Source organism: Papilio polytes, unplaced genomic scaffold, assembly GCF_000836215.1.
Source record: "Papilio polytes unplaced genomic scaffold, Ppol_1.0 DF821067.1, whole genome shotgun sequence".
Taxonomy (NCBI): domain Eukaryota; kingdom Metazoa; phylum Arthropoda; class Insecta; order Lepidoptera; family Papilionidae; genus Papilio; species Papilio polytes.
In genome coordinates, this window is record NW_013528137.1 from 811,599 (window position 1) to 825,642 (window position 14,044).

General features: G+C 33.1%; 1 protein-coding gene across 1 annotated transcript in view; it reads right to left on the bottom strand.

The window, feature by feature from the left end:
- Positions 1-14,044, bottom strand: part of LOC106109650 (cyclin-dependent kinase 14) — a 62,365-nt gene that overhangs the window by 35,005 nt on the left and 13,316 nt on the right. Inside the window, exon 2 of the mRNA XM_013291235.1 lies at positions 766-852. Coding sequence (XP_013146689.1) covers positions 766-852 — 87 coding nt within the window. The remainder of the gene's footprint in view (positions 1-765; positions 853-14,044) is intronic.

Below are 14,044 nucleotides of genomic sequence, written 5' to 3' on the forward strand. Positions count from 1 at the left end.
CATTTAATTCAATTAATATTGCCATTTACACACAAGTAGTTTTATAATGCAACACACATTTAGTACCTTCATTTAATGTAACACATTAATGGCCGGTTTCCCAGCTACATTTAATTACCGCTTAAAGTTTAATAACTTCATATAATTCGTTTCCTAACTACGTAACTTAAGTTTTACTATATTAAAACATAATACAATTTAATACTAATGAATCACATAATTATAATGATAAAATAGGGAACTTCAGCAACCCAACATGAACCTTTAACAAATCACGAGTTAATTAATTAGAGTGTAATAATACAATAAACATTACGACGCACGTAATCCAAATATAAATACGTCTGTTTGCCTGCTTTGTGTCACATGTTCTGAACATTTAATAATACGCCCGATACATGTTCTAATTTAAGCGCATAACCGAAATATAGAGTTTATTTGTGTACCAAACAATCTGTTTATAATGCTATTTCTGATGCATACCGTAAAAATATTGCGAAATAAATCGTTTCATTACACAATTATATGATTATTTTAAATTTATTTTACATTGTGTGGTATTTCTATAATGTCTCTACACTATTTTGAACCTATAATTTGAAAGACAAAATACCCTTTTTGAATAAATTTTGGTATTGAAAATTATATATTGAGTAACGATAGAATAACAAGCCAAGTTGCAATTGTGGGATCTCTATTTTTCATAATTTGTTAATAAAATAAAAACATAATTTAGAAATATATAGCCAATTGTAAAATACTCACATAATCTACCGAAGCTAAGGGACAGGCGCTTTCTGAGCTTTTGCATTTTACTCATAGCGCCTCCCCTTTTTTCTCTCATTGTCACGCCTGCGAACAAAAACACGATTCGATAAACAAAACCGTCAATTTCAGGTAAAAATTAAACATAAACAAGCTCCCATAAATAAGGATAAACGAAAACACAAAACATAATAAAAACGTATTCGATATAAAAACGAAACGCCAATAGCATATTGGTTTGGTTACGTTTTTCATCAGAATATAAGTACTACATAAGGTAACAAATTAATCAAACCACTATTAAACCTTTATCTTGGCATAAATGATTTATTATAGTAACTAAACTTTAGTCGAAAATCATCATCAGACTATCTATGAACATTAAAAATCTAAAGGACGCGTTTATAAAATCCTCAAGAACACCAGACAAATTTTAAATATTCTATTCTATAATAGATACTAGAAAGTAGAACATTAGATAGTTTTGTTTATGTGCGTATAGACCTCGGAAATGCCATTCACAGGTGAATATCTTAATACAGAGGTTTACACCTATAAGGTAAACGAGCAAATTATCGCGCACGCAAAACAGAGGGAGACAGACTATAAAGTAGGGATCACATAATCCTCAATTAATAACTCGATTTACAACCGCTAGTCATGCTAACGCCACCCCTTAAATAACAATCTAATAGACAATAACTTCTCTTAACGGCCGTTCGCGTGTTCGCGTAAATTCTTGTTCTGAGCAACAGTTTCTTTTCGCTTTTTCTGCGGTAGATGGGATTTATGTTTTCATTTTCATGAATTATTTGTATACGCAGTGTACTCATTCACTAAATGTGAATTACACGAAACTGCGCATCGTACTTACAAAGGAATAGTTGAAGCTTATTTGTTGCGCCTGTTTTTACGTTGAATTATCTACACTAACATTATAAAGAGGTAAGATTTGTATTTTTGTATGTATTGAAATAACTCAAAAACTACTTAGCCGATTTGAAACATTCTTCCATCAATAAAAAGCTACGTTATGGGTGAGTAACATAGGCTATAGTTTTTATAATTTTTATAATTTCACTCAAAGTCACAATCAAGCAAAGTCGCGATCAACAGCTAGTGTCAAATAATTCTCACTCTACCATAATAATATACCTCTATAGTTAGATAATGTAGCATAAAATGTATTTCAAATAACAAGGAATTAAAACAATGACATTGTAAGCATACAAATACATTTAGTAATAACACAGTCTTGGAGTTCCTTTTGTTAGTAGGAGATACGCGGAATTCCATACTGTTATATAATTATACTACGTAATATTTGAACAATATACACAGAAATTAATTTACGATAAGCCTCAAGATTGTGTTACTAAGTGACGGAAGATTACGCACAACTTCGAAGGTTTTTGTATAAATATAATCTTACTGATATTATAAACACGAAAGTTTACACGGATGGATGAATGGATGGATGTTTGTTAGAGTTAATAGCCTAAACTGCTGAACGGATCTCGATAAAATTTGGTATGACCGAAGAGGATAGTCAAAGCAACATAGGCTACTCGCTTTCATGATTTTTAATTCCACGCGGACAGAGTCACGGACGAAAGCTGGTCTTGTATAAAGTGTTTTCTATAATTAATTATTATAATCTTAATGTTAGCGATATAGTTACATTTTTTAATATATAATCACAACCACTATAGTAATAATATTAAAATGATTAAACAGGCTCCTGTGAAGTGATAAAGATATTAATTCCTTAATATAAATAAATACCCAAGTTATAGACATGATCGGAGATAAATATTGGTTAAAATGACGTACGACCAAATACAAATATCATATGACACAATGAGGTAAGAAAAAATCGTATCACATGAAAATCTAAATACTTAGTGATTGCCTGATAAGTGTCATAAATATATTCGATAATCAATATGATCTCAGATTTGACAAAGGAAAAGATTTGAAAAAACATCTCATCCGCTCCGTAGTAAATATAATAAAAAAGGAAATAGGGAAAATGATAAAATATGTACTACAGCATATTACAATTACATTTAATTTGCTGTAGTATTTTTTCTAATAGACACTTCTTAACATTTCCTAACTCTATGTTTATACAATAAGATAGTACGGATCATGTTGTAAAGTAGACAATTGTAAATACAGAGCATTATAGAATAGACAATACAATTGTGAAGACATTGTTTACACAACACCCAGCACCGCAGCTGCAACAGTTCATACCAAACACTCCCAATGTATTGTTTACGATTCGAAACGGATGCGACGCCATTTGTATCAATATGGAATTTAAATTTGACTCTTTTAAATACCAAAAATATGTACGAGGCATATGAAATTGTCTGTAAACGAACACAACGTCTATAATTTTCTATATAATATAAGTATATGAGACTCTGGGACACAATTCAATGTAGAAAATAAGCTTAAACAAGAACGTTCAAACTTGTTAAAACATTATACTTCTTTTGATAATCTTTGTTCTTATAATGCAGTATTCTTCAGAGTTGAAAACATCTATGTGGTTGAAAGAAATTTGATAACACGGGTATAAAAATTCAGAAAAGGTTTCCTCTCAAGAATGGAGAAACTTCCAAAAACTTTCATATAACTTTCGAATATATCTTTATTAGCGTTGTGGCAAGTTTCCGAAGTACGACGTGGAGATATCAAACTGATATTTTCCCCGACAATGTCTGGTCGGCCGACGGTTGCCAAAAGCGCGTTTGGCGCCGCCGCGTCGCAGCCACCCCCCGCGTCTTCGAAGATATTTAATTTTATATTCTTTTATCTCTTCAGACACCGCGAGCCAAAGTTCAACGACTTTCTCCGACACTTGACGATGTTATCTAAATATTTTTTGTCTGCTCGAATTTAGACCGCAAATTTTATTTTCGCCATGTGTTGCAAAAGTTTTTTATCGCCTCACATTAATTCGTCGTATTTTTACAAGCACATGTCCTCGATACGATGAATCAAAAAGTAAATATTAAAAATATATCGACTTCGATGTTTGTTAAGGCTGTACATTCGATCGCTATCGATTTCAAATGTTGGCTGGGATCCCGAGCGGTGCGAATGGGAACCACAGTCGCGAGCCATCCGACCGGTTTATCTCGGACAAACTGCATTAAATCCGATTGCACTGGCCTAGAAAGCGAATTACTCTCACGTCGCAATTAATTGAAACCGACAAATTTTATTTATCGGATACTGCATCGGATTCGTGTGGGTTTTAAGTACCTGGAGTAAAGCTGCTAGTGGAAAATGAATTTCTAGCAAGACATTGAGGCTTATTGCGAAATACTTTAATGATGTCCGTACACGCAAACATAAAGACGTTAATTACATAGTACATTGAGAATGTAGTACCGTTATAATAACCACAGCTAATACAAACACAAAATACTGGACATATTCTGAATTGTCAGAGAGCAAATCTTCATAAAATTTAAGCGAAAGTGATTGCAATATTATCCTTTAAAATATATCATGTTTTAGTACAATGTGGGCAATGGGAACTATCGGTAACATTTAATGTATAACAACGTAACTGGTGTCAAGTTGTAAACTGGATTTACTAAGTTAATCACATCAACAAGTAGATTACGGCCAAGTTTTACACGGTAGTCGTTACAGAGAGCTTTTACTGCACAATAAAGGTCACATTACACACGTTATTAGTGTACTTCATCTTGTGATTGAAAACGGATAGATACAATGAGTAATGAAATGTGACGGTAGTATTAATTTAAGGTGACATTGCACTATAACAAGAAGAAGAACAATCAATTATTTTCATGATATTAGACTTGAAGATGTACAGTAATCACGAACTTCTACCTTACTGTCCTATATGAGGCTCAGTGAAAAGACACCCTTATTCTCTTCAGTGTAAACTAGGCCTTATTATAACACGACCACCATATGCAAACACGGCTTGCTATCTAATCTGACAGAGCGACGGCAAGCGACAGCAAACGTGTCCAATGTACGCATATAACTTGTTAGCCGCGTTGTACGCATTGTGGAAAGTCAAATGTTTGTTATACAGATAGGGACGAATTTGACATGTACGAGTTAGTACATCTACATTTCCTTTTACTCAGAATCATTGTTATTAACGGTCTCTCTCAGTGTTATTTTAAACTAAGGAATGACTGAGGTATCCCAATAATAGCAATTAATAGCAAAAATGATTGGAATCTTTTACTTACGCGCTATCGTGATATAATGTTTTAAAGAATGAATGAAATTTATTGAAAATATTTATCTTAAATTTTAGAATGTAAATATTTTGTACATTACGCGTTCATTAACACAGTGCGATACTTTTAATGGATTTCAAGGCGCCCTGCGAGATCTGTAAATTCTTGAACCTTGACACATGACACTAAGAGAAGAAAACACAAGGTTAATTTAAAATGTATATCCTAAAGGGTCGAACTTTACCTAACTAAAGAGACAATCTCCCAGATTACTATCACACATAAAATTGTCTCAAGGGCAAAAACTAAAAAGTATTTGGTAAACAAAACCATAAACATAATGAAATAAGGCTTAACGACTCGAACATTGCCAAAACAAGCGTAGCAAAATAAAATTTAAAGAAAGTTTAATTATTTACTCACAGAGAGAGCATAAAATGAGAAAACACCATTTCGTACATATTTGTATAGATGAATCCATCGTAAAACATTTTTTGAAGTAAGATTCGTACAAAAATATATGTTACAGCACTCGAGGGTAACATTTAGAGCGAATTCAAGATCGTTATCCATTATACGTGATATAAAAAGGCAACGTACGTTCTGTGTACGTTGGTTGCACAAACTTACGATGTATAAATATCCAACGAGTTAAGTACTCATAATTTATAGCAACATCCTCAACACCGAGGCCAGCCGGAAACGATACTTCGAACCTCACGCAAAAACGTGGCAAAGACTATAAAGAAGTAAGTAAAGTTAAATAAAAATAATGTATTTTCTAGAAGACATTTCTAATGCCATCCAATAAATCTAGGGATGAAAAACAATATCTCAAGTGACCCAAATAAATCATTTGCTAAACTGACTGTACCTGACATTCCAATCTATTCTCGATCCTTTGTTACCTCTAATAAAACTTTATATCAAGGCTCCAAACATTCTGTAGTGCCTGTGGGATCTAAACAATGTCTATGCCACACGCAAAAGGCAATTTCAAAACTAAACAACTTCAAACTTTACGTCTTTGGGCTTTACAAGAGAATTCTTGAGGCAATAAGACGTCAATGGACTGTCTTCAGACCCAACAAACAGTAAAAGCTTAGCCACAGAGAGGCATAAAGCAATAACGAAAATACTATTCCCCGCGGAGCTTCTGTAAAACGAATAAAGGGTTCAATCAGAACGAGCCGTAACAATAAATTGGGTAGTTGATGGGCCTCAGATATGACGGTTCCGCATACCGCTTGGCTCATTTCTACCTCCCACGCGTCCCCTGTCCGCCGGGGAAGCGACACATCTACATGGCCGGCAGATTATAAATGCTATTTCAGTAATATGTTGAAATGCCCTCCCTCGCGTTTGCGGGAATGAGGAAAACGCATGAAAATCATCACCGCACTGTTTTCTTTGGATGCATACCCACTTTGTTTTAGTAACCTTAACAACATATGTTGTAAATGAAAACAATGGGTGAAGTCAGGATTAATAAATCCAAATTATGCAGAATTATTAAAGACAACTATATTTGCGATTGCCTTTTATATGTATACAATGACCCTTAGTAGACCTCATAAATAAAAATATTGTTTGTACATTTGTTGGGATTCGTAAAAACGTATGATGCAAAACATTGTTACATCATTCGATTGCACAAATCAGTAAGACAGAACAAACATTCACTGGAGTTGAGAAAAACGTGGGCGCTACAAGTTCAACGCCTACTCTCCTTATATCTGATGTCATGCCCCTTATTCTATTATTGTACTTTTTACTATGAACATTGTAAAATTGAAAGGGAATTTCACTTACACCATTTAGTACGAGACTAAAGTCAAATTGATTATTTTTATTAACTATACTGTGAATCACCATTTATTTATGATGCCAATGAGTATATAAAAATCATGACAAATCATACTTCATACTAACATTATAAATGTGAAAGTTTAGATGGATTGATGGATGGATAGACGGATGGATGGTTGGATGGATGGACGGATGGATAGATGGATGGATGTTAGAGTTGTAGCCTAAACTGCTGAACGGATCTTAATGAAATTTGGCATAGATGTAGAGGATAGTCTGGAAGAACACATAAGCGACTTGGTTTTGTTTTTTTCATTACCACGCGGACAGAGTCGCGGGCGAAAGCTAGTGTGATATTAATAATCATATCGAGTCATTCTACCTAAAAACACGAAAGTCAATTTTATAGAAAATACCAAATAACGTAAACTCTAAACATGTTTAACATTTACGTATATATAAAAATGTTCGTTATGTTTGTGCCGAAATTCAAACAGCTCACTAATGTTATCAATCAAAACGGCCCGACCCAATGTTATCACTTGTCGTTCCCAAAATAAATCGTAAGTACTTTGTTCTAGTTACAGCGACACTACGATGACGAATACAAATACATACATTACGAACACTACAGAATAATGATATTCAACGTATTGCAGGTACTCTTGTTTTGTTACAATAATTTAAACATTTCTTGTATATATAGTAGGTCTAATAAGTAAGTAAATATAACTCAAGGGACTTTGAAATCCAACACTACGAGACCTACAAAACCTCTATTAAGGCATTTTAAACTTTATTCCCCTGCTTTAAGATTTGTATTGGTAATAGTAATGTGTAGTGTAAAGGAAACCGGGTTTTCGAAGGGTTAGCTGCCTCGGGGCGAGCCGCGAGCGTGCGAAAGTCGTTCGTCGACCTTGCGGTGCGGTGCGCAGGCGCAGCAGCCGCGTGCCATTCCACCCACAAGAGTTGCGCGGCTATTAACTGGTGCATTTACGTTTTGTTTGTCTGTTTATACTTTTAATTTATACACATACTAGCCTTCTCACGCGACTCCGTCCGCGTACATCGGCTACACAATTAAAAAAAATGTGTAGACCATGTGTTCATCAAGACTATCTTTTACATCTATACAAAATTTCTTCTAAATCCGTTCAACCGTTAAGGCTCCAAATTGTAACAAACATCCATCCATCTAAACTATTACTGAAACCACTTCAAGCAACTTCTTATAGGTATTTGTAAATCTCGTAAACCTCATATGTGAATTTGTTTATAAGTCTACATTAGTGAAAGTTGTAATAAAATTAACCGTTACTTACCTCAATTCTCTAGTATACTTAGCGTTGACGAAAAAATATAGTGACAATGTGAAAACATCAATTATTTATGTAAAGTACATGCATATTGCATACATTATAGATCGTGAGTAATAAAACAGTTACAATAAGTGAAGATTGTGAACAAGAATTACATAACCATGGTCGTACAAATACGACTAACTAACCACAATGTATATTAGAAAGGTTAAAGTATAGGAAGGACTTCGTAATCAAGTAACTGTAACTATAAATAACCAGATACTACATTACATCAATGAGGCACAAAATTTAAACAGCATACAAAGTTGAACACAAGGTAGTTGATTCAAACGAAGCCAATCATTAGAAATAATTAATGACTGACCTGTAAATTTACTACGAGTTACTGATTTTGTAGTCAATTTAACGATACAAACACATCTGTATGGTGTAATCATATGATTAATTGAAAAGCGAGAATATATTGTCATTACAAAGTTGTATACGATAGGAGATATAAATAAGCCCCAAGTATGTTATGTTATTAAACGATGTCAAAACAAGATCCGAACATCGATGCAGATCGCAATATAAGAAGCAGTTGAATACGTGCCAAGAATTTACACAAACTTATAGCGGCATACTATTCACATCAGGAAACAATTTAAGTTAATAAATTCATTCGTCTCTTAGTAATAGCATCAGTAGAAGGAACGTCAAACATCCAAACATTATAGTTGAAACAAAACGTAGAGGAAGGCCGAAGAATGTATGGATGAGTTTTGTGTAAGACAAACACAGAGAGAATGAATGACTATCAAGAGATGTAAGAGTAGTAAAGGCCGTACCATAAGGAAATAGGTCAAGATGAGATTTTTTGGTTTAAATGTAATAATTTAAAACTGGCACAAAAACATTTTCCTCAACAGTTTAAAGTGATACATTAAGGAGAGTTGGTTGCGTCAGCACTTAACGAGCAGTTGGAATCGGTGAGTCAGAGGCGCCCAGACTTTGAGAAGCTCGTGGTTATGAATCACTTCGTTTGAGGGCATCGATCAGAATCCCTTAAGTTTATGTAAGTGCGAAGTTTCGTAACTGGCGAGTAATTTAAAACTTACATAATGGTATCGAACGAAAATGTTATTACGTTTATTTGATTTATTATGATACAAATTGATGAATTGTAAATTAGATGTTATTTTCAAACCAAATTGAAGTGGAGTGAAAGTAACTTTGATATCTGTTTATTTTCTAGGTACATTTTAAAGCTTGTAGAAACTGACCCTCGTATGTGTTTATTGAATTTCTTGCAGCAAACTTAAAAATTTTAACCCACGTCTAGCAATTGACTACTTCTCAAATATTAACATCAAGGTATCTACTTGGATCACGGCAAAACTCTATTCCATCCAAAATACACTAAGAAAATATGAAAAAAGTATTACAATTTGTAAAAAATAGGAAGTCTGTTTCTCTTGATTAAATAATCAGCTCAAATAATCATGTGACATAATTATCAAACCAAGGCCTTAATTAGTCGTTTTTAAACAAAGATAATTTACGTAGGAATTTTAACGGCAAACGTATAACAACAGTATCACACATATAACTTTATATTTGAAATATTTTTACAACTGATAAAATATCTAGACCCTATTTTAGATAAACATCGCCAATTACAGAGACTACAAGCATATTTTACAAAAAGAGACAAAATATCATCAAAGAAACTACTTGAAAAGATAATCGCAAAGGAACCAGTGAGTATAATAAAGATGTCAATTGGTGCAATAATTTTATCACTTCTTTGTACAATCACCAGAACAGTCATCGTGTTAATCAAAAGAAACTAGCGTTAGTTTAATGGACGATAAAGATCTTGCAAGGCGCTAAATATGCGAACGGTCTCGCTTTCTTGCCTTTCGTGAGTTCTCAAATGTCTCGCCTCGACACTCATCCATTGCCTTTGTTAACTGTTATAGTTCAAATTTATTGACTGACTTTCTTTACTTAAACCATGGTTACTTTTTTATGATTTCCTGTTTAGTTCTATGCAATACTTTAATTTTTACATATACATCATTTGCACATGTCGTTTGTATCATTGTGTCTTATTTTATTTCTTATCCACAAACGTTTAGAAGGGCTATGAATACATAAATAAGCACAATCCTAAATCTGTTAGGAATAGAATATGACAGAACTAAAATTCTAATGCAGGCTAATCAATATCTATGGATAAATCTTAACTTTGACCTTGTTAAATGAATTGCAGATTGTTTTTATGGAGCAATAATAAATATTTTAAATTCGTGCTATAGAATTAAGTACGTCCACAAAAAACATTTCTTAGTTTAAAACTGTAGCGTTTCTTAATTCTTTAAATAGACATTGTGACCTTATTGCTGACTGAGAATTTGTATGACGTAGTTGACTAGATGTAATAACAAACGGTACCACAATGCGGCTTGTACGGCGCAGCTCAAATCCGCATTAACATTACAATTGTTCGCTTTGTGCAGGGTCACAGGTTCGAGGTCGCTGTTCACCCGTTTGCAGGCGTTATTTCGACCTTTCTTAACTAAATTTACGTTTTCCTTTTTAAACATGGGGACTGAACATTCATCGGTTCAATAGCTGTCATTTTTTATTTAAAAATTCATGAACACCAGATGTATAAAGACAAAGTATTTTGCACAACTTTGTAAATTATTTTTTCTTTATTCTTCTAGGAAGTCATTCATAAAGTTCGTTTTATATTTACTAAACAAGCATCGCGAGAGGTAATCTTAGGTAAATCGCTGTTCCAACACTTCATTAGTTCGTTCATTCGTTCTTTGAGCGAGCTACCTGCCTGCACAGCTGCGATTGAATTCCAAGGCAACCGGTTCTTTTGTTTTTGGGTCGTTGTAGTTCACTTTGCGAATATCCCTTTGTCCTTAACAGTGCACTTAACGCTTTACTATTAATATTTATGTTAACAACAGGTTATTGAAAACTGTTAGGGCTTTCAATTATCGTCACTGAACTGATATTAATACAAAGAACTCTCAACGTAACCGTCACTAATTCTGTATCTTGTACCTTTTTCTAAATATAATTTCGTTATCGTCACTTAAAGCCTTTGTGTTTCAGTGTGGTATATATTTGTTTTACGTCATACCAAGACAGTGCATTTCATAGTTGCGAAATTATCTTAATCATACTTTTATCCTATTTGGTAAATGTCATAGCTATTAAAGCAAATCATACACACATATCAGTCTAGTTTGACACAGTCAAAATTATGTACGTCAATTTGCAATCATTTAGGTGTCCTAAAAATCATAATCCAGTTTGTGTCGTAAAACTTACCAGTGGTACGGATTAATTTATATGACGAGATTAAAGATAAAGATTGAAATCGAGTACCTTGGTCACACGTATCGTGATTATAGAACAATTTATATGAGTGGCTGTTAGACATTTTGGCACGTTCGTCACGATTATTAATGATCGCTTTATTATACATTAATATTCAGGTCAAGTACAATTCTAGTAATACTATAATTTGATTTTATTAAAACACATATAGATATAAGACTTACAAGGTTTAATTTCATATTACTAGCCGGAATCGGTATGCTTTATCCCGTGTTTGAGTGTTTTAACGTGTGTGTTAACAATTTGCATTTATGTAGTTACTAGCTTTCGCTCGCGACAGTACCCTATGTGTCCTTCCAGACTATCCTCTACATCTATACCAAATTTAATCGAAATCCGTTCAGCCGTTTAGACTACAAACTCTAACAAAGATCCATGCATCCATCTATATTAAATGGTCACTTAATTCTTTGATACCTAATATTATCTATAGAATCGGCAATATTGAAGACGCTTCTAGCGTATGTCATGACATCATTAGCTATTTGTTTATAAACAAAATGAGTAATAAAATATATGATATTGATAAATGATAATGAATGAGACGATACTTCTACGCGTTATTTTGAACATATTATGTCTGTGATTAAATTGATTTAGTAGTTTTTTTTTAATTACTATAATAACGTTTGAATCACGCCAATAATGAGTGACATACATTCGTACTTGAGCATACTAAAATACAGTTTTATAAAAAAAAAACAATACTAATATTATAAAGAGGAAAGATTTGTATTTTTGTACGTATTGAAATAAATCAAAATCTACTAGATCGATTTTTCAAATTCATTAACCTTTAGAAAGGTAATTTATCTGTGAGTAACATTAGGCTACATTTTTATAAATTTTAATTTCACGAAGGCGAATAAAATATATTTTACTAACTTAAAATAGTGTTTAAGTATGACAAGACAAGTATATTAACAAAGCAGCTCTTTCTGATATTCATCAATACAAGTTTTTGTCGTCTTGAAAAATTGCTTATAATTATTTAAACGAACGACTTCCTACAATTTAAACGGTCTACGTATGTAGTATGTCGTAAAGTGGAAACGGCTCAAGACTATCTTGTGATCTCAAGGTTCTCGATAATGATTCCTTTTTCATCGACACGTTTACAATCACGTTTTAATATAGGAAAGTAAATATGAGACACTTAAAATACTATTCTTGAATATAATCATAATAATTAATATTAACAATGCATAATAAACAAGACGAGACGATGAGGACATAAACCTGAAAGTGTTAAGAATGAATGTGGATGGCTACAAAGGAAGAGGAAGACCGAAGAAAGTATGGATGGATTGTGTGAAAGAGGATATGCTTAAAAAAAAAGGGAGTGGATTCAGATATGACGGCTGATAGAGATATATGGAAGAGCAGAACATACTGTGCCGACCCTCCATAAGGGATAAGGGCAAGTTGATGATGATGAATGCATAATAAACAAGATTTTTTAGTATATTACTAGTGTGTTAGTACAACTAAATCACAAAATAAAACAGTGCAGAACCTTTGAAATAGTTCACACTTTAAAGACACGACTTTAAAAAGTAAATCATAAAATATAATCAGAAACATTATAATTACTACAAAAATTGCGCAAATGTCTTTGAAAAAAATCTTTAAATGGACATAGTTATAGCGGAATTCCTAGGCAACACGCAGTCGCAAGTTAATTGAATGGCGAGCAAGTTGCACGCTGGTAGTCCGAACAAAAAACGACCGAGACGTACCGCGTAATGAGGTAGCTTTGTATCTTCGTTTTATAACCTCCATACACAACTTTCATAATGAAGCCTAACTGTACACGATTTAATTATGACTGCGCCATTCTTTTAACACTTCCTTTCTGTTAAAAATATATACGAGAATAATAGCACAGCATGGTTTCATGCGGAATGCATTTTTATATTCATAACGCCTCTTACTGGCTCGTTTATTACTTTCTATGTAAAAGAAAAAAATAACCTTTCGATATTAGTGTATTCTAGGTATATATGTGTTCCGGTGAGTTCCACGGAGATCTCGGAACACTTTGCACTAGAAGTTACCGTGGGGGGTTTTAGTGGGTACAAAGCTCACATAATCCTGTTTTCCCCCATAACGAAGAATAACTTTTTGAAGATTCCCCCGATACAAAAAAAGCATATGTTAAAAACCAATTAACAAAAGTTACAGTTCCGAACTCATAAAAGTCATGTTTGTATAACCTACTTTTGGTGCTAATGTATTTTATTGGATCGTTATTAACAAGCCACAATTATGAACCTAATTTAATTACCACTATACAATTTGATAGAACGGGTAGTTTAATATTTATGATAATTGTCCTAAATTACTACAAAATGTTAAGTGAGGAACGTCAAAAAGTTGTTAAAATACAGAATTGACTTTATGCTATTTAATTTCGGATATTTTAATTACTAAAAAGACGATTATGGATTAATTATTAAGATAACCTTATGTGCTAATTAAATAATATAGAGAGAGCAGTTA